Source organism: Antechinus flavipes, chromosome 1 (assembly GCF_016432865.1).
Source record: "Antechinus flavipes isolate AdamAnt ecotype Samford, QLD, Australia chromosome 1, AdamAnt_v2, whole genome shotgun sequence".
NCBI lineage: Eukaryota > Metazoa > Chordata > Mammalia > Dasyuromorphia > Dasyuridae > Antechinus > Antechinus flavipes.
This window is the reverse complement of record NC_067398.1, coordinates 354,554,429-354,577,112: the sequence shown is the minus strand read 5'-3', so window position 1 is coordinate 354,577,112 and position 22,684 is coordinate 354,554,429. Positions and strand designations below refer to the sequence as shown.

Sequence of the window (22,684 nt, the reverse complement as noted above, 5' to 3'; positions counted from 1 at the left end):
AATAGATGCCAGCCCTTCCCTCAACTTATATTAACATCCTCCAATGAATATCCACCAATGAATATTGTTCCTATTCAACTCCCTCAGGGAATTACAAGTAACATGATGTGGTGAAAAATAATCACAAGACCTCAATTTTAATCCAGGTACCACCATTTGATTTCCTTATTTAGAAAATACTAACAAGCTCTACATCTTTCATTAATGCAAAATATTCCTTCAAGCTAAGCATATTTCCTATTGTTGTTTTTTAATTAATTCTTTAGTTGATCCATTTTCAATCTTTAAGTGTCAAGATGAGAAGTATTTCTTTTTATCCATATTTTTAGAAAAGTAAAAATGACTCTTGTTGGGAGTTCTCCACATAAAATCTTCTAAATCCTTGTGAATTATAAATAAAAGATCTGACCTTGGCAACCAAATGAACTATGTGAACAATGTGAGTTATTCTGCAATGAAAGTGATTTGAAGTATTATAACAGTGGGCATGCACTTTTCTGCTACTAAGTCTCTTTGCAAACCCCAAGGGAGTCATCTACATATTATTCTGGCCACCCAGACTCTTATAACAGCTAAATAAAAGTTTTGCTCTCAAAACTTACACACTTATTAGGTCCATTTTCTCTTCTTTTCCTATGATTTCTCTTATGAACTAGTTCTTTAGCAAAAGCCATGAAAAGATAACCTGCATCATTCTAGAATCCCCACTAATCCCTCTGTTGGAGAGGGTAAGATCTTCTGGGGTTGTTTAACAAAACTGAAACAATTCCTATTAATATTAATTCTAGGACAATCAGGGCCCAAAGACCAAAAGAGCTTGGCTTGGGATCTTTTGTTAGCCAAACAATGAGAGCAAGAGTGTTTTGAGTTTCACAAATGGTCTTTAAGAAAGAATTCTAGCCCAGGAACCCAAATTATCTTGTAATCTTTCAGCAATTAAAATTAAGAACAAAAATAACAACAACCTAATCCCTATATATTGGCCTTTTAATTATAATGTTTTGTTAAAGCAATTATAAACCCAAATATCACATTATATTCTTTGTCCCCTGGAAAATGTGCATGTTCTTACTGACAATTGTGAAGTTTAAAAATATTTATTTTTTGCTCTAAAATTTTCAGCTCTTAAAAAAGTTGAAAGCTTAGTTTCCCCTGAAGAATCTTATTTAAATAGCTTCAAGGAGAATGTTAAATTGTCTGATTGAATTTGGAAGATGTGCTCCAGGAAAATGGGCTTGAAATCACCTACTATTTCTGTCTTTAAGTGAACAAATGGGAACAGTTGTACACACAATCAGTTGTGATGTAGCTTAACTGAAGTTATACATTAGTCTGGAAGAAGATAAGTTAAATTTGACTGGTTAGTGGGTTATGAAATGTAGCAGTGATGGCAAAACTTTGGGAATGAATGGATTTGTCCCTAATCCAGTGCCATTTCACCACCCAGATTAGTAGAAATGGTAATGAGTCTGATGTGAAGTCTCTATATAAATGCATTTCTTCTGAGAACTGAAATGGGTGTGCATCCCTGAGATTAGTATATTCTAATATACAACCTAGTTACTTTCTATGAACATGGATTTGAATAGAAGTCCATTACAGATGAGTTACTGAATGTTAATTAAATATATAATATTAATGAAATACAAGAGGATATGTCTACCCACTATACCCACTGCATAGTGAAACAGGCATACATATTCTCATGTTTTGGACATCAGCAAAATGCTGAGAAAAGAGCATGAGAAAATATAAAATGCCAAGTAAATATGCCATTGGGAAGAATTGAAGAACATATGAAGTAAAGTTTTATAATCAGGTGGAACAGTAAACTCTTTATATTCCTGGAATTACCTAGAGAAAAGTTTCAAATGAATAATTTGCTGGCAAAACTGAAAATGATTTTGAAGTTCTGATTCATTAGAGATATTGATAAAGATGAGAAGATTGAGAATCACTCACTGAAGTTTTCCTTTGCTTTTGTTTTGGTTTGGTTTTGATAGGCTAAAAGACAAGCAGTCAATTTACATGTTCTTCCTAATAGTTTTGTACTATATCCAAAGCCAAATAGATGGTGTAAGACTGGAAACTGAGGGTGAAACATGACTCTAGAGGAAAAAAACTATCAAAGAAATTATAGAATAGGTCTATCCTCTCCCCAGAGATAATTAAAAAAATGGATTTCCACAGAGACCAAACTTGAGACTAAATTTCAATTAAGACTTCACTAGATTGATTAGAATGAGGGGGAGACAAAGGAAAGAGGGAGAAAAAGAGGAGGGGGAAGGAAGGAGGAAGGGAAGGAGAGAGAAAGAGAAAGAAGCAAAGAGAATAAGAGAGAAAGGAAGAGAGAAAGACAAGGAAGAGAGAAGGGAGGAAATAGGAATAGAAGAGAGACACAGAGACAGAGAGACAGAGACAAGCTTAAAGTACTGGCTTTGGTGCCAGGAAACTTTGGATTCAAATTTAACAGACACATTTACTGACTATGGGATCTTTCTGTGGCATAATTTCTTAATCTATTAAATCAGTAGCCTATGAAATCCTTTTCAGTTTTAAAACTGTGTTCTCATGTATTAAATTCAAACGCATGTTGATATTATTATTTTAATAACTGTCTCTCTCATAGAATCTCAGAGTAGAAAGGTATATCAACCTGTACTTGACTAAGAATGGTCTCTACAATATCATCCCAAGTGATTATCCAATATTTTGTTAAATATTTGAGTGATAGGAAATCCTCTACTCTTGAAGATAGTATACTTTACTTTTCAATATCTGATTATCAGAAAGATTATTTTTACATTGCATGAAAATCTATTTTTTTTTTTTGCTATATCCATATGTTCATCCATATTCTTCTACTTAGGCACTGTATTCAATGAATCTCACATGATAGTCCTTTAAATATTTGAAGGCATCTGTAATGTCCCTACTGAGTCTTCTCTGATCTAGGGGAAATATCCCCAGATTCATGAACTAATCACCTTGTAGTATTTCCTTAAGACATTTGGTCATTCTAGTCATCTTGTCTTCTTCCTTTTAATGCCATCCAGTTTATTAATGTGTTTCTTAAAAGTCATGCTCAATACTGAAATAGTATTCCATATGAGATCTTACCTTGACAGCATACTATAGAACTAGTGTCATCATTTTCCTGAACAATATGCCCCTTCTAATGGATCTAATGACCCTTCTTAGATAACATTGAACTCAGGATTTATATTGAAATCCCAGTATATTACAACACTAAAATAGTTTTAATAATGCTGTCTACTTACTTCTCTGATATTTTGTGAAATTGATTTTTGAAGACAAGTTATATATAATTTCAATTATTTTCCTTTTAAATTCTTAATTTTCTTAATCCTTGGCCCAATTATTTGTTTCTAGAGATCTTTTTGAAATTTGACTCTTTGATGCCTTCAAACTTGACATAATTTTCAATTGTAATAAAAATTATTGATGTCTTTGTCCAACTAATTAATAAAGATGTTATTAAATTAATCATACTTTAGTTTAGACTAATGAGTAATGAATGCTTTCTACTCAAATTTTTTTCATAGATTAAAGAAGAAATTATCCATAGGAATAATGGCTGTATGTCAGATTTCACAAGAATAGAGATTTGAAAATAGAAAAGTTCTTTTAAAAGATAGTTATTATTAATCTTAAATTAATTCCGATCAAAAATCTATTGAACTTTTTTCTACATTGTAACAAATTGTTGTTTTTTGGGGCTATGTATATGAGATTTATAAGTAAAATAGAATCTAAAGATAGAGAAATAAACATTAGCTAAAAATAAATATTAAAATGTTAAAATATAATCTAGGACTTTCATGTGGTACTTAGAAAAATTAATATATGTTTTGAGTAAAAAAATGAATTAATCTAAAAATTATCAAGAGCAAATTTGGGGATGAATAATAGTAAGAAAGAAGGTAACATTTAATGTTAATAAAAAGTTAATATGTAAAAATTATCAAGAGTAGATTTAGTGGAGAATATGATGAAATATGGTATAGGCAACTATGAATATAAGAAGCTAAGTGGACTACAGAAATGGTTAAAGGGGTTTTAAAGGTTAGTAATCCAAGAGAAATAATGGCCATTGGTAAGAGAATGGAAAAGAGTAATGATGCAGGTCTTTCTAAAAAAAAAAAATGAAGATATTAGTACATTTCTGAATTGACTGTATAGATAGAGTGTAGGTGGATCAACTGCCTTATACAATTCACAGTAGAGAAATATAGGCTATTAAGACCTGGAACAAAACTCTCACAAAATGGTCCATAAAATGCAGCACACTAAATGGAAAATGGGTGTGTGAGTATCATTTAAAACTGACAGCTCTGCATTTCAGCACTACAGAGAGCAGAAAGTGTTCTAGGAGTGATCATGTGAGTTACAGAGAACTAAGAGAAAATATTCTTTCTGGCTACGTCACTCATACAAATTAAACAAGAAGTAAACTTTGCTTAATGTATTTTTATTCCTTCCAATTTCTATGTAAAAGCCCTTACCAGAAAACAACATGGGGTGAGTTGAATAAAATAAGCCAGCTAATCTAAGTATACAATGCCTGCAGTAGATAATACAGTATATTATCCTTGTAGAAAATTGTACTTCATTAAATATCTGTTCTCTATGTTTTATATATGCTTTCCTTCTGCTAAAGGATCTGATATCATTATTGTTTTTTATTTAGATCTGTAAGGTATATGGTAGAGTTATTTTCATGAGCAGTTTAGAAGGCCAAGGAAATTTGAGTCAATCGATTATCTAGTGTATTTTATATGAACATTTTTTGGAAAGAAAAAAAAGGCTATGGTTATCACATGAACAATAACAAAAAAGCTGTCAACAAGGAAAGTGTTATAACTAAAGCAGGTCAAAACAGAGACGTCAAAAGGCCCACAGAAGTACTATAAAGAAAGATAACAAATATAATCACTTGAATTCTGTCTCTCAGGAGACTTTTTTTTTTTTTTTTTTTAGGAAAAGAAATGCTTTGTTAAGAAACTTTGAACAAAAGTATTCTTTAGTTCCGAATTCCATAATTCAATGGTCCTAATTTTCATGTAGCCTTTATTTTTTTTAAATTACCTTAGAAATAAGAAATGTGCTTAGGACTGTGTTGTTTAACTTTTAAACAGCTGCTTTCAAAGTTTTTCCAAACTTATGAAGCATTTAGATGTGATTTTCTTTTCTCCTAGCCACTTTCTAAATTGCTTCTTTATAGTTCATTTCAGTACCAATTATTTGAATTATCTAATCTTTTTTCAAGAAAACTTAGTAAAGGAAAATTGTTTTTTGTTTTGTTTATCTAAAGATTGAGATGTATGACTGGAAGTAGGCCACCCAAAAGATATCTTGGATTCATCCATTCTTAAAAGAGATCTTTAAAAACAGGTTATATATTCCAGAAGCCTTAGCTTCTATCATTTCTGGAAGCTCAGCATTTCTTCTAGCTTTAGGCTAAGGTTACTCATTGCATTCTGCACCATTGCCAATTTTGACTTTTGTTTTCCCTCTGTGCTCCAATGACTAGAAAAAAGAATGAGACTGATGATTTCATACAACTCTGCGTCACTTAATTCAATATACTTTCAAATCAAGACATTACCCTTGTGATTTCATTGTTCCTTTTTGAGAACTGTGGACCACCAACAATAATTTGGGCTAAAAGGGAAAATGAAAATTAAGGTGAAATAATCCACATTTTGAAGTTAGAATGTAATAAGTACTAAGAAGTGTTTGAAAAGAATGTGTATGCCTTGATATGCAGCAGGTAAGAGAGAGTTCTCTAATACTGGGAATGTTCACACAATGGTTTTATCACTACCTTACAGAAATGCCATCTGGGGGATTTACTTGATTCTATAATATTCTGGTAGTCTGTGATTCCAGGACTATTCACCCAATCAGTCAAAAAACCTTTTATTATTCTACTGTATGTTAGGGACTGTGCTAAGTGTGAGGGATAAATGACAAAACTGAAGTATTATTTGCCTTCCAGAAGCTTTTACTCTATTTGAATAAAATATCCAGAGATAACATTGTGAAATGCAATAAACCTAATGTAATGCGATTACTTTAGGACTTATATAATGTGATTTTGAATATCAGCTCTGTTACTAATTAGCTATATGAACATAAAAATGTAATTATCCTTTCTGTACTTCAATTTCCTCAACCTGAAAATCAAGCTGGTGATATTTTCCATGTTTACTTCACTGGTGTTTGGTTATGAAAATCAAATGAGGATATTTGATATATTGAAATCCTTACTATGTTTTAGCTATACAAAGATATAGTGCATAAACTGACTACTTTTGCTAATTAATACTATTCAAATGTGTTCATTTAAATTGCCAGAGCACTGCTAGGATGATATGGTTGTTCAGGAGGGTAGCAAGGTAGGTTATTGTTTTTTTCTGGAAACAAAGGCTTTTAAACACTTTTCCTCCTGTTCAGAAAGACATTGAATATTGTCATTTAAATGATCGTGCTTTTATATTGTTTAAAAGAAAATTGTGAATGCAAAACATTTAGTTTATTTCCTAAGTATAACACAAGGAAAAATCTGTTGCAGTTTCAATTATTCCTACAAAAGCTAAAAATGTGCTCAACAGAATTCACTGCAGAGCCAATTAAGTACCAAGGATACTGGGGTTCCTTCTGTGATAGTGGGATTGAAAAGTATTAATCCTTCCTTTTCATCTCTTTTATTACTTTTCCCCAAGGTTTATAGTGGGAATACTTCACAAAGAATATGTGTCTTCTGCTGGCATTTACAGCAGTGTTTTGAGTCACTTTTTTTTTTCCTATGATGCCTTTGCATATTACATCAAAAGCTTCTTTAAGACAAGAAGAAAATAACTTAGTTTTTCTATTGTCCAAAAGACATGATACTATTAAGTTTCTTGAGAGAAACAATTGGTATATTGCCTTCATTAACAACTCCGTTGAAAAATATTTCCATCTATCAGTAAAACTATGTCTTTTTTATTAAATATAAATCATGTTGAAGGGGTGAGCATAAAGGAAGGGCAGAAAAGATTAGGGCTAAGTGTGTCTCATCATTTGACATCACATAAATGATCTAAAATCATCTTTGCCCACACATTTCATTTTGCTGTCTGACAGAATACAAGTGTATAATTTTTGCTTTGGTCAGAGTTCATGGAAGAAAGTAAAGTTGGGTAGCTTTAACAATGAAAACATCATTTTCAGACAATTCAGGCTGTTAATCAATTGTGTCACTAATAAAGACTACATACTCATTAAATGAAATGTTTCTGCCAACAAATCCTTTAAAAATAGTCTGTATTTATTCTTCTTTGAAGTTAAACTAAAATAAATGACATGTGGGGTAGGGAAATTTTCAGCCTTTCATTCCCCATTCCAGTATCTGCACTGTGTCCCTTGACATCAACCCAGATACTCCCATTGCTAATGATATCTGGAAAGAAAAAAATGAGCAAAATCAAACAACATTTCATGTTAGGATGGTGGTATATGTTACAATGATTGTGGACATAATTCAGTATTCTTGATGCTAAAAAAATCAAACCATGGCAAAGTCAAACTTGTTAAACAAATTGTAAGAATCTTACCTCATCGAAGTGTGATTCATACAATGACTAGGATAGCCATCTGAATGCCTAGGGTATGAAATACATGGAAAAAAGATAAAAATCAAATACATAGAAGATGAAAAGGCATAGAAATTATACTAATATTTATTTTATTTGAATTATAGAGTCCCAGGTTCCTGATCAACCAAGCTCTCTTCATGTCAGACCCCTGACCACCAGCATTGTAATGAGTTGGACCCCTCCCCTCAACCCAAACATTGTTGTCCGAGGGTATATCATTGGATATGGTGTTGGAAGCCCTTATGCAGAGACAGTACGTGTGGACAGCAAGCAACGGTACTATTCTATTGAAAAGCTAGGTAAGAGTCTATGAACTTTAGTCTTTGTTGAGAAAAATGCTTTGAACTGATTTTACTTCAATAATGGCCTTTTGAAATCAAGATTCATGACATGAATTTGCTGATAATAATGTTTTATAATCATTAGAACCTTTCCCTTCCTGGACATAATATTATTCATATGCTCTTTTTATTTATCATACAGTCTATTTGATATGAGTAGTTATTACTTATTCATTTTTTTCCCAGTATTTAAATAGGTATGTCATCTTCTCAATAGCAGTGTGTTATCTGATTGTATAGATCCCCACTCATCCTGCCTTCTCATCCCATGTGTTTGTAATCTGTATTTTGTAAATCATTCACAACTGGTCTACCCAACCTACTGGTCATTTTCTCAGAGATTCTTGATCTATGGATACCACTATAATGTAAAAGATGTCAATCTCTTTATTCTTTATTCTGCCTAAATCATTAGCTCACCTCCTTTTTCAATCATAACTTTTTGGTGACATTTTAGGCCATTTTTGGCCTGTACTTCATCACTGATGATTCATGGATTTATATAAGTTTAAAGTTGAGAGAGACTTCCTAGCTTTTCTTTTCTAGCTCATAAATAAATCTTGAATGTCACCTGAAGGAAATCTTTGTTGAGTGGTCATCCAGAATTTACTTGACACTCCATTTAAGGATTTCCAACAACAGGAAAGTTACTACTCTCAGGAGAGCCCATTCAGGTTTTTTAACATATCCAAGAGAGGTTTCTTTTTTGTTTCCTTCTGAGCCAAAATCTATCTCTATGGACCCTTATGATCTTATTTTTTACACTAAAGAGCAAAGCCAAATAAATCTAAGGCTTTTTAAATGTAAAGACTATTATATATTTGAAGCTCTCCATCATGTTTCCCCTAAGTCAACTCTTTAGGTTGAATCTTCTAATTTCTTCATCTGATCCTAGAATGTCTTAGTAAATGTGAAATGATCCAGGGCATAAGACCCATTCTGTTTCTGAGATTTATGTTTTTATTACTGGATTATCTCTTTTTGATACCATTAATGCACTTTTTGTTTGTAGTCAGTATGTGACAATCAACAGGCAAAAATTTCCATCAGACTAGTTTCTTGGTATTAGGAATTTTTCTTTCCTAAAATACCTCAAAAAGCATTTTCCTGAACTCAGTTTGACTGCAGAAAAAGTGGATCAAGTAAATTTAAGTTTTTCTCCTGTATTAATTTGCAATCCACTGTGCATAGACTAAGAAAGTATGTATGTGTGTAAATGTGTATATGTGTAGAAATGAATGTCAATCTTTATCTGTTTTTTTTACAATAATGAAATACTGTCATTAAAAGAGTTGAATGAAAGAAATATAAATAATATAACATTGACTTAACAAGGACAATAATCTAATCAGTTTTGGTCCATTTTCTTTTTTTTAATTTCTTTTTTATTATAGTTTTTTTATTGACAAAACATATTCATGGGTAATTTTTCAACATCGACCCTTGCAAAAACTTCCGTTCCAACTTTTCCCCTCCTTTCCTTCACCCCCTCCCCTAGATGGCAAGTAGTCCCATACATATTTAATATGTTAAAGTTTATGTTAAATACAATATATGTATACATATTTATGTAGTTATCTTGCTATACAAGAAAAATTGGATTTAGAAAGAAAGTTAAAATAACCCTCCACCCCTTCCCCCAGATGGCAAGCAGTCCTTTACATGTTGAATGGGTTGCAGTATATCCTAGATACAATATATGTGTGCAGAACCAAACAGTTTTCTTGTTGCACAGGGAGAATTGAATTCAGAAGGTATAAATAACCCGGGAAGAAAAACAAAAATGCAAGCAGTTTATATTCATTTCCCAGTGTTCTTTCTCTGGGTGTAGCTGCTTCTGTCCATCTTTGATCAATTAAGGCTCTCTTTATCTAAAATGTCACCAAAAAGTTATGATTGAAAAAGGAGGTGAGCTAATGATTCAGGCAGAATAAAGAATAAAGAGATTGACATCTTTTACATTATAGTGGTATCCATAGATCAAGAATCTTTGAGAAAATGACCAGTAGGTTGGGTAGACCAGTTGTGAATGATTTACAAAATACAGATTACAACTTCCATCAGAATACATCCTCAAACAGTATCGTTGTTGAGGTATATAATGATCTCCTGGTTCTGCTCATTTCACTCAGCATCAGTTCATATAAGTCTCACCAGTCCTCTCTGTATTCATCCTGCTGGTCATTCCTTACAGAACAATAATATTCCATAACATTCATATACCACAATATACCCAACCATTCTCCAATTGATGAGCATCCATTCATTTTCCAGCTTCTAGCCACTACAAACAGGGCTGCCACAAACATTTTGGCACATACAGGTCCCTTTCCTTTCTTTAGTATCTCTTTGGGGTATAAGCCCAGTAGAAACACTGCTGGATCAAAAGGTATGCACAGTTTGATAATGACAGCTGCTTTATAATATAGTTTTAGATCAGGTACAGCTAGGCCACCTTCATTTGATTTTTTTTTTCATTAGTTCCCTTGAAATTCTTGACTTTTTGTTCTTCCAGATCAATTTTGTTGTTATTTTTCTAGGTCATTAAAATAATTTCTTGGGAGTCTAATTATTATTGCACTAAATAAACAAATTACTTTAAGGAGTATTGTCATCTTTATTATATTTACTTGACCTATCCAAGAGCATTTAATATTTTTCCAATTGTTTAGATCTAACTTTAAAGACAAAAAAAACTACTTTTTTGTAGTTTTGCTCATATAGTTCCTGACTTTCCCTTGGCAGATAGATTCCCAAATATTTTATCCTATTGACAATTATTTTAGATGGAATTTCTCTTTGTATCTCTTGCTGTTGAATTTTGTTAGTGTTGTATAAAAATTTTGATGATTTATGTGGATTTATTTTACATCCTACAACTTTGCTAAACTTGTGGATTATTTCTAATAGCTTCTTAGTAGAATCTCTGGGGTTCTCTAAGTATACTATCATATCATTTGCAAAGAGTGATAATTTGATTTCCTCATTACCTATTCTAATTCCTTTAATCTCTTTTTCATCTTATATTACTGAAGCTAACATTTCTAATACAATATTGAATAGTAGTGATAGTGGCCAACCTTGTTTCACTCCTGATTTTATTGGAAATGCTTCCGATTTAGTACCATTACATATAATGCTTACTGATGGCTTTTAATAGATGCTACTGACTGTTTTAAAGAAAAGTCCATTCATTCCTATACTGTCTAGTGTTTTTAATAGGAATGGATATTGGATTTTATCAAATGCTTTTTTCTGCATCTATTGAGATGATCATATTTTTTTTGTAAATTTGGTTATTGACATAGGCAATTATGCTAATAGTTTTCCTAAAATTGAACCAGCCCTGCATTCCTGGTGTAATCCTACTTGGTTATGGTATATTATCCTGGGGATGATTTTTTTGTAATCTCTTTGCTAATTTTTTATTTAAGATTTTTGCATCAGTATACAAGATTGGCCCATTATCCTACTTGGTTTAGGTATCAGTGCTATGTATATGTCATAAAAAGAATTTGGTAGGACTCCTTCTTTCCCTATTTTTCAAATAGTTTATATAGTATTGGAGTTAATTGTTCTTTAAGTGTTCAGTAGAATTCATATGTAAATCCATTTGTTTCTGGGGATTTTTTCTTAGGGAGTTGATTAATATCTTGTTCTATTTCTTTTTTGTAAAATGAGACTGATTAACTACTTAATCTGGGCAACCTATATTTTTGAAGGTATTCATCCATTTCATTTAAGTTATCAAATGTATTGTCATAAAGTTGGGCAAAGTAACTCCTAATTATTGCTCTGATTTTCTCTTCATTAGTGGAAAATTCTCCCTTTTAATTTTTAAGAGTAAGAATTTGATTTTCCTTCCCTTTTTCTAATCAAATTTATAAAGAGTTTATCTATTTTGTTAGTTTTTTCATAGAGCCAACTCTTAGTTTTATTTATTAATTCAGTAGAGTTTTTTTATTTTCAGTTTTGTTAATCTCTCCTTTTATTTGTAGAATTTCAAGGTTAGTTTTTGATTGGGGGGGGTTAATTTGCTCTTTTTCTAGTGTTTTTAGTTGCAAGCCTAATTCATTGATTTTCTCTTTCTCTATTTTATGCAAATAGTCTCTAGAAATATAAAATTTCCCCTTCTTACTACTTTGGCTGCATCCCACACATTTTGATATGTCATCTCATTATTGTCATTCTCTTAGGTGAAATTATTAATTGTGTCTATAATTTGCTGTTTCATACATTCATTCTTTAGGATGAGATTATTTAGTTTCCAATTACTTTTTAGTCTATTTTCCCCTGGCTTTTTATTGAATGTAATTTTTATTGCACCATGATCTGAAAAGAATGCATTTACTATTTCTGCCTTTTTGCATTTGAATTTGATGTCTTTATGTCCTAATATATGATTAATTTTTGTAGAGATTCTATATACTGCCGAGAAGAAAGTGTGCTTCTTTCAGTCTCCATTTAGTTTTGTCCAAACATCTATCATATCTAACTTTTCTAGTATTCTATTTACCTCTTTAACTTCTTTCTTATTTATTTTGTGGTTTGATTTATCTAGTTCTGAGAGTGCAAGATTAAGATCTCCCACTATTATAGTTTTGATGTCTATTTCTTATTGCAATTCTCTTAACTTCTCCTTTAGGAAGTTAGATGCTATAACACTTGGTGTATATATGTTTAGTATTGATATTGCTTCATTAGCTATACTACCCTTTAGAAGATATAGTGCCCTTCCTTCTCTTAATTAGATCAATTTTTGCTTTTGCTTGATCTGAGATCAGGATGGCTACCCCTGCTTTTTTGACTTCACCTGAAGCATAGTATATTCTGCTCTAACCTTTTATCTTTACTCTGTATGTTTCAAGGGTATTTCCTGTAAACAACATATTGTAGGATTCTGGGTTTTAATCCAGTCTGCAATCTGCCTTTGCTTTATGGGGTAGTTTACCTCATTCACATTTATGGTTAAGTGTAATGAGCTGAGGCTTGAGTTGATGCACTGAGAGGCCCCAAGCATGTGAGGCTAAATAGTAATTGGACCATACTCTATTAATATATATATATATATATTAATATATATATATATATATATGCTTGGAGAAAGAATGGCCCCCACCCACTCTTTGTGTAAGTCCTGATGTGTTGTATAGGAAATGACGATTTTGGGGGTGGAGGCCAGGGAATGGAAGAGGAAGGGGAAAGAGAGAGTGCTGGCTGGCATCTTGACACAGCTGCTCACATTGCTATCACGACCGCCCTTCACCTCTGATCCCCTTTTCACCTGCAATTCCCCTTCACCTCTACTAGCTGGTTTCCTGTCACAGCTGCCCATATTGTTATTGCAATCCTTCTTCACCTCTACTGAGAATAAAGATTGAAGATTTTTCCCTTAACCTGAATTCCTGACTCCAGCTGATTTTAAATACGTGGTCATCACAGTTAAGGTTACTAATTCTGTATTTCCTGCCATCTTGTTAACCCCAGATTATGCTTTTCTCTTTCCTTTTCCCCTTACCTCCTTCCCCAGTATTAAACTTATGAGCACCATTTGCCTCAAGTGGCCCTTCCTCTATAGGATCCCTCCCTCTCCTCTAGAGTCCCTCCCCTTTTCTTAAACTTTTCTCTTTCAATTTCTGTATTTCCTTCTATTTATCATACCCCTTCCTTTTTTGCTTTTTCCCTCCCACTTTTCAATGAGGTGGGAGAAGTTTCTTTGTAAACCCAATATGTCTAATATTTTCTCTTTGAGCCAGTTCTGATGAGAGTAAGATTCACATTATGATCATCCCCCTCTCTTCTTTCCCTCAGATATAATAGGTTTCCTTCGCCTCTTCATGAGATGTAGTTTCTCTCTTTTTACCTCCACTTCTCCCTTTTTCTGGTACAATTTCCTTTCCACTTCTAGATCGTTTTTTTATATTATAACAGTAAATCAAATTATACATGTACTCTTTATGTATACTCATAACAGAAATACAGTTCTCAAGAGTTCTTTTTACCTTTTTATAAAGCTTCTCTTGAATCCTATATCTGGAGGTCAAACTTTTTGTTTAGCTCTGGTTTTTTTGTCAGAAATATATGGATTTCACCCATTTTATTGAATATCCATCTTCTTGACTGGAAGAAAATGCTCAGTTTAGTAGGGTAGTTTATTCTTGGCTGCATACCAAGTTCATTTGCTTTTCGGAATATCAGATTCCAGGCCCTTTGATCCTTTAATGTGGAAGCTGCTGGATCCTGAGTAATCCTTATTGTGGCTCCTTGGTATTTGAAAATTTTTTTGTTTGTTTTCTGGCTGCTTGTAGTATTTTTTCCTTTGTCTGATAGTTCTGGAATTTAGCCACAATATTTTTTTTTGAGTTTTAATTTTGCTATCTCTTTCTGTAGGTGATCAAAGAATTCTTTCAATGTCTATTTTACCTTATGTTTCTATGACATCTGGGCAATTCTTTTTGAAGATTTACTGAAAAATATTGTCTAGGCTGTTTTTTTCATCATGTATTTCAGGGACTCCAATAATCCTTAGATTGTCTCTCCTAGATCTATTTTCCAAGTCAGTTGTTTTCCCCATTAGGTATTTTACATTTTTTTTCTATTTTTTTCATTTTTTTTTGGTTTTCCTTGACTGATTTTTGTTGCCTTTTTGAGTCATTTTTTTCCATTTATTCAATTCTGAATTTTAGTGTTATTTTCTCTCTTTTACTTTTTTTTTTTTTTTTTTTACTTCTTTTTGTATTTGTCAAATTGAATTTTTGAATGAGTTGTTTTGTTCTATGGAACTTTTTCCATTTCATAAATTCTGTTTCTTAGGGATTTATTTTTTTTTCCTTTCACAAATTTTGTTTTTCAAGAAGTTATTTTCTTTTTCTGTTTCACAAATTCTGTTTTTTCTGGGAGTTGCTTTCTTTTTCCAATTTATGAAATCTATCTTTTAATGAATTATATGCTTTTTCCATTTCACTGTCTATTTTGTGTTGCCTTTTCCAAACTCTCTTGCAAGGGTTTCATTTTCTTTCCCTATTTTTCCTCTAGCTCTCTTTTAAGATCCTTTCTAAGTTCTTCTAAGAGAGCTTATGTGATGGGGACCAGGTTATTTCACCCCTTGGAGCTTCATCTAGAGACAATCTGTCTTTAGTCTCCTCAGGATTTGAAATCTGTTCTTCTCTTTTAATAAAAGTTGTCAATTCTTAAAGTCCTCTTTACATTTTTACTCACTTTTTTAAAGGTAAGCTTTGCCTTTAAGGCAGCAGCTGTAGCTGAGTCAGTGTTGATTCACTCTTGGTGCTTGCTCTGCCATGTGGAGTCCTTAGTGATGCCCCGGGGCTGTGAGCTGTCTGCCTTGGTGTTTGTGGTAGGATTCTGCTCAGGCTCCCTGAGACTGCACTATTCCTGGACTCTGAGCAGTCTGCACTGGCATTTGTGGTCAGCTGCCAGCCTTACTATCTCTATCCCACTTCTAATTGAAGCAGACCTTCCTGGTCTGCTTCCTCCCACAAACTCTCTGCCCCGTGGAAGTTGAATGGCCACACTGAGATTGTTTTGTCCTGGGGTCCTGCTCCGTCTGTGCTGGTGTCTGTGGTCAGTTGTTTGTGTTTTGCTGCCTCTCTTTTGCTTCCAATTGAAACAGACCTTCTCTGATCTGTTTACTCACATAAATTCTCTGCCCTGGACTATGAGATATCTGCACTGGCATTTATACTGGTTGCCCTGGCTTCCTCCCTCCTGTTTCCAATTGAAACAGACCTTTTATGGAGATCTTTGAAATCATCTGCTGATAATTTGTTGCACTCTCAATATTTGTGGATTCTGCTGGTCCAGAGCTAATTCAGAGACTGGATTTCCATAGTTATTGTGAGGGTTGTAAAGAAGGTCAGTCAGAGAGAAATATATATTGTCTCCACCATCTTGGCTCTGCTCTACAGTTTTAATCCATTTTCAATAAAGTTGTGGGCTTAATATGATTTTGTTACCTATGACTATATTCCTCCTAAAGGATAGAAGGTTGGGTGAGAGCAGTATCTTTTAGCCAAAGTAGATTGTACTTGGGATCTTAAGAACCCAGGCAAGCAATTGGTATTACTGTTGGTTCACATTTTAGTGGATAAATTATAGGGACATTAAAAACTTGACTTTCAAAGACTAGTGGAAATTTACATGAATATATTCCCTTCATACCTATCATATACATTAACTAATAAGCAAAGTAAAAGACTAACTAGAAATTTCCTACTTAGCAGAATTCTCAGTTCAGAAGTGATATTCTTTCAGCCAGTCCCAGCATTTGAATTTAATGGCAATCACAAAACTCATATTTTGTGCCTGTCAAAACTGTGTCAGGAGACTTTAGTTTATCCATTATTCAGTATACACTGTCTCTGACAGTTCATCTTGATGCTATGCACGATAGAAAGGGAGATAGATTGCTTTGGCAATGACTGACTGGCTTACTAGCAGTGAGAGACACGCTCGAAATCAGAATGAAGTCATGAAGGAAAATTAGTTGTATTGTTTCACTGTATTCTTTGATAATGGTGCTCTTTATCACAAGGAAACTGCCTGGGAATCCAGTCTGAAGTCTATAAATGAGAGAAGTTTATAAGTCTTGAAGATTAACTCTGGCAAGCATATACAAATATTGAGTCTGAAGTATTTTTTTCTGGTCATGCAAGAATTTATCTCAAAAGAACTAGGAAAGGTGTAAAAGATAAAGAAGGTTAGGAGCCTGATTTGATGACTAATCTTGATGCATTTTGAAACCCAAACTTCTAAAATGTAGGGGCAAAAGGGTTGGAGTGTGGAAAGAATCTATGAACTCATAGTATTTAAATCTAAAGGATGTTAGCAAAAGGTAACTTTGATTCTGTAATTAAATATAATATGTGAGATTAAATCAGTGAGGTACTTTTGTGTAACTATCATTGAACTGAAAGTGTTAGAAACTGTTTTGCAAATACCCTCTTTCCAAAGATGACTAAATTCACTCAATTGCCATTTAGGCCCTCACAATTTTTTTTTAGAGGCAATGTCAAGTAGAAGAATGTGCACTGAACGGGAAGATAGCAGGCTGTAGTGAGGCCTTAATCTGCCCTTATTGGAACAGGTCATTTTACCTTTGGCAATCTTGGTTGCCACAAGAATAAAGCAGAGATAAAAGTAGTATTACCATCTACAACTTATTTTTTGGGAGGACCAAATGTTATTGTATATCATGTTTGTAAATTTAAAGTACAATATAAACATCCATTGTTATCACAAAATCACAGAACTATGGACTTGATTCAAGTCAACAGCCTATCTTATATCTGAAGTATGAATTTCTTTCCACTTATGAACAATGAGATATCTTCTGTTCCTCATACCCCGGTAGAGATACTATTATTTTTCAAATTCCTATTTGTGTTTCTTAATTTGGTGTTTCTGTCTTTCTATTTTAATGTTATTGCTCACTTGTCAACCATATCTACTAGACACTGCTTATTATTAGTAGTAGAAACTAATATTACTACTTAATCTATTTGGCTTTAAAACAGAACATCTTGACTTCTAGAATGTTTTCTTTTTAAATATAGTTGTTTACAAATATGAAAGGAGATTTATGTGTATATATATATATACACATAAATGTTTATGAATATATCTATATATGTTTGTACATGTTTGTGTATGTGTTTGTGTCTATATGTTTTCAACTATTTTCAGTCATGTCAAACACTTTGTGACCCCCATTTGCAGTTTTCTTGGCAAAAATACTGGAGTGGATTTCCATCCCCTTTTCCAGCTCATTTTATAGGTGAAGTGGAGGAAATAGGGCAAAGTGATTTGCTCATAGTCATATATAGCTAATAAGTGTTTGAGGCTGAATTTCAACTCAGGAAGATGAGTTTTCCTAATTCCAAGTTCAGTGTACTATACCACCTAGCTGCCTTTATATGTTGGCATGTGGCTATTTAAAAATCAGCACTTCTTGCAACTGACTGCAACTTAGAGCCTAAGGTGCATATCCTTTTTTAAAATTGTATTAAGTTTATTTATTTTTACTACACATTGCTTTGTGAATCATGTTGGGAGAGAAAAACCAGGGCAAAAGAGAAATATCATTGGAGAGATTAAAAAAAACACACAGAAAAAAGAAGTGAACATACCATGTGTGATTTATATTCAGTTTCCTTGGTTCTTTTTCTGGATGCAGATGGCAAAGTCTATTGGGATTGCTATGCACCACTCAAAAAAACCAAGCCTTTCATACTTGAGCATTGCACATTCTTTCTGTTATTGTGTACAATATATTCCTCTGCTTATTTTGCTTATCATCAATTCATGTAAGTCTATGCAGAAGATATCAGGTAGACTAAATTTAGTTCCTGTCCAATGGATTTACCATCTGAATTAGAATGCCACCACCCAAATTATCTGTAATAATATGAAATGGACAGAAAATTACTGTAGACTATAAAATTTAATAGAGGAAAAAGTAGGTAATTTCACTTAGGTTTCTGACCAAAGGTTACCTGACAAACATCTCATGGAAAAATAAAAGCCCTAGTGCAAAATGATGGAAAATTTATCATCAAACATCTTTAGAAAGTAATTAGAGTAGTAGGATAATGGTGATTATGCATGAGTGTCTAGACATAGCCACTGCTGATCCAAGTGAGATCAAATAAATATGATGAGCACTCTTATAAGGGTTTATGTTCTTCCAACTCTAATCAGTCCATTTAAGACTATCACACATCTTAATGAGAATGAATTGGAATCTTTGACTATTACTGATGTGGATTAACATTGATGTGGAGAGAACTAATGTCCTTTGAATTTTGGCAAGAAAGTAATAAACTTACAGTTGAAGTTTTAAGAGTTATAATGAGTATTTATTGCTGCTTTGAAGTATTTTTACCTGGGAAAGAAATCATTACTTTTCTTCATGAATACTCAATTCTTGCTTCCCCCCCCCCTTTCATTACCCTCATCAAATGATTATTGGAGGGTAAAGTTATATAATGGGTAACCAGGTGCATAGTAAAGTGCCAGCTCTGAAATCCAAAGACTCATCTTCCTGAATTAAATCTGGCCTCAGACATTTACTAATTATGTTACCATGGGCAAGTCTCTTAATCCTGTTTGCCTCAGTTTCCTCATCTGTAAAATGAGCTGGAGAAGGAAATTATAAACTATTCCAGGATCTTTGCCAAAAAACAAAACCCCAAATGGGGTCATGAACAGTCAGATTGGAATGAAACAACTAGACAACAACAGGGCCATATAAAAGAAAACATAAGAAGGCTAAACTACAGGATTCAGGAGAAGTAGATTCTAGTCCTACTACTAACTAAGCAAGACTTACCAAGTCATTTAATCTTTCAGGACTGTAGGCAGCTCTCTAAGACTTAAAGTTGCAAAGATGGAAACCTGCACTTAAGTAGGGAATTTACTCATCTGGAAATTGCCTATCTCAATGATAATACTGCTAGTTCATATCACAAATCTTATATATATCCTGCCTTCTAGTCTGCCATTTGGTCAACTGATTTGGTCAGTAAGTTTTGGTCAACAAACTTTAGATAATCAATAGAACAGTAAAACCAATAATTATAAAAGCTCTATAGCTACTTTGCCAATTTTAAGGGAATATTGTATGGGGGAGTACAAGTAATATACTTTAAGATTGTCTGAAAATATTCCATAATTGTTATATATAATACTGTCATGATTTTAAAATTATAATCATCTCAAATTTTTGAAATCATCATTTAATGGAATAGTCTGATAAATTCAGTGCTCTCTTTTTCATCATTTAAAAGGAAAACAATTGTTTCAATTAATTACAATCTTTTTTAAAAAATTGTTCATTTCCTTGCCTTAGGGAGGAAGGAGTAGCCAATATAGTTAAATCTTTCTTTAATGGTTAAGATATGAGAAAAAAAAACCCTCAAGGTCAGAAGACCAAGCTCATAATTCTATCTCTTTCCTTCTCGCATTATGTGATTTGGGGTAGAGTTTTCTTACTTCATCTCAGGGTTCTTATTTACAAAATGGGAGAATAATATCTGTCATATATTTCAGTAATATACTTAACATGTAGCATAATAAAAATATATTTATGAATAGAGAACTGATCTTATAGACAGGAAGAAGAGATGGTTTCAGTCCTGCTGCTGACATCAAAAATAAGGCACTGAAATATTAAATGTCTTGCCTGAAAAAAACATAATAATTATATTTCGAAGGTATTCTGGAATCATAAAATGTAATTAGTGATTTTGTTAGTGTATTTGTGTATGTATATATATATATATATATACACACACACACATATATATATTTGAATACATATGCATCCTGCATACATATACATTTTTATGTATATATATGTATATGTATATACATTTATTTGTGTGACTATGTATGAATGTGTGCAGGTATATGTGTTTACACACCTATTGTATGAAATCTGTGAATAAGAGATATAAAGAGTTGGGATGAAGTCTCACATCAATCATGTAGTATATCTGTGAGTCTAGACAAGTCATTTAAATTCTCAGTTATGTGAACAACTTTCAAATCTCTCTCTCTCTCTCTCTCTCTCTCTCTCTCTCTCTCTCTCTCTCTTCTCTTTCTCTTTCTCTTTCTCTTTATATCATCTATCAATCTATTCATCTGTCTATCTGTCCCAAAGAAGGTGCTGACCTCAGTTGGTAGAAGGATATTTCTCACTTGAGAGTTCCTTAAACCAATTTAATCCCAAATCTAGTCTGTGCCCCCATCTCCATATACTATAGGTGATTACTGTGCCGATCACCTGAGATGATAGATATAAAAATGCATTCTATCATTAAATGTATATAAAATATATCTCTATTATCATGTAAATATCAGTGTTCATTATATACTACTTTATGATAATATATTATTTTATACTACACATAAAATTGTAGTTTACTGAGTTTCAGTTTTAATGACATTAGGAAGTTCAAATTCTCAGTAATATCTTGATTTAAAAATATCATATTCAGATCTAGAAGGGATTTTAAAGTTGATGTGATCTTCCCCTTCTCCTCCATTTTTTACATTAAAAGGAAAGTGATTCCCTAAATTCACATACCTCCATTGTCAGTAATGACAGTCAGGAAGTGTCTGTCCCAAATACCATGTTCTTTCTAAACTTCATGTTTTCCTATTCTTCAAATGAAGAAGAAGAAATGCCAAGGGAGAGAAATAATAGCAGATAAAAATCTGCTTCTAGTTAGGCAGATATTTTTAAATTATTACCTGAACATCATTAGCTATAGTTTTGAAAATTTACATAGATACAAGGATAGGATCTACCATTCCATTGCTATAAGTAACTTTTATATTACTTATTTATTATTACATTATATTATTGTTATTATTTTTACTATGTTACCAATGCAGGTGTTAATTTTATCTCAATTTTTAGATTTAGAGTTACTTGGAGAATTGAGAGATTAAGGGATTTAGCTACACTCAAGTAGATAATTTGTATTAGAGGCAGTTTTCCTGTATTCAAAACCAATTCTCTAACCATCCTACCAAAATTCCAAATGAAATAGGAAAATTCAGTTCACTCCTAAAGATTATTAATTCCTTTTTAAAATTGTAGTAAATTTACTTATTTTTAATACACATTGCTTTATGAATCATGTTGGGAGAGAAAAATCAGATCAAAAGGGAAAAACCATGGAAGAGATTAAAATAAAAATAAAAAAAACAGAAAAAAAGAAGTAAACATAGCATCTGTTGATTTACATCCAATCTCCTTAGTTCTTTTTCTGGATACAGATGGCATTTTCTAGCCAAAGTTTATTGGAGATTGCTTCAGATCACTGAACTGCTGAGATCCTAGTTTATCATTGCACGTTCTTGCTGTTATTGGGTACAGTATATTCCTGGTTGTGCTTGTTGTGCTGAACATCAATTCATGTAAATCTTTCCAGGCCTTTCTATAATCAGCTTGTTCATAATTTTTTATAGAAGAATAATATTCCATTACCTTCATGTAATACAGCTTGTTTAGTCCTTCCCTAACTGATGGGCATCCACTCCTTTTCCACTTTTTTGCTACCACAAAAAGAGCTGCTATAAACATTTTTGTACATGTGAATCCTTCTTCTCCTTTATGATTTCCTTGGGATAAAGACCCAATAATGGCACTGCTGGATCAAAGTATATGCACAGTTTGATAGCCCTTTGGGCATTGTTCCAGTTTGTACTCCAGAAGAGTTGGATCAATTCACAATTCCACCAACAATATATTGGTGTCTCAGTTTTCACCACATACCCTCCAATATTTATCATCATATTTTCCTGTCATATTAGACAATCTGAAAAGTATGAGATGGTACCTCAGAGTTGTTTTAATTTGCATTTCTCTAATCAATGACTTAAAGAATTTTTCATATAACTATAAATAGCTTTAAGTTATCACCTTAAAAATTATCTGTCCATATCCTTTGACCATTTATCAATTGAGGAATATCTGTATTTTTATAGTTTTTACAAAATTATTTATATATCCCTTGAAAACCACATGAAACCAAGCTTCTGAACAGAATCTGATGGAATGAGACCATTCTTCTGCTCAATCTACACTGAAAAGAAAAATTTCAAGAGAGGTGAAAAGGGTGCTCAGCCCAGGTCAGATATACTCACTGGCAA

General features: G+C 32.7%; 1 protein-coding gene across 1 annotated transcript in view; it reads left to right on the top strand.

The window, feature by feature from the left end:
- DCC (DCC netrin 1 receptor) overlaps positions 1-22,684 on the top strand; it is a 233,288-nt gene that overhangs the window by 5,032 nt on the left and 205,572 nt on the right. Inside the window, exon 2 of the mRNA XM_051973301.1 lies at positions 7,769-7,963. Within this exon, the coding sequence (XP_051829261.1) occupies positions 7,769-7,963 (195 nt within the window). The remainder of the gene's footprint in view (positions 1-7,768; positions 7,964-22,684) is intronic.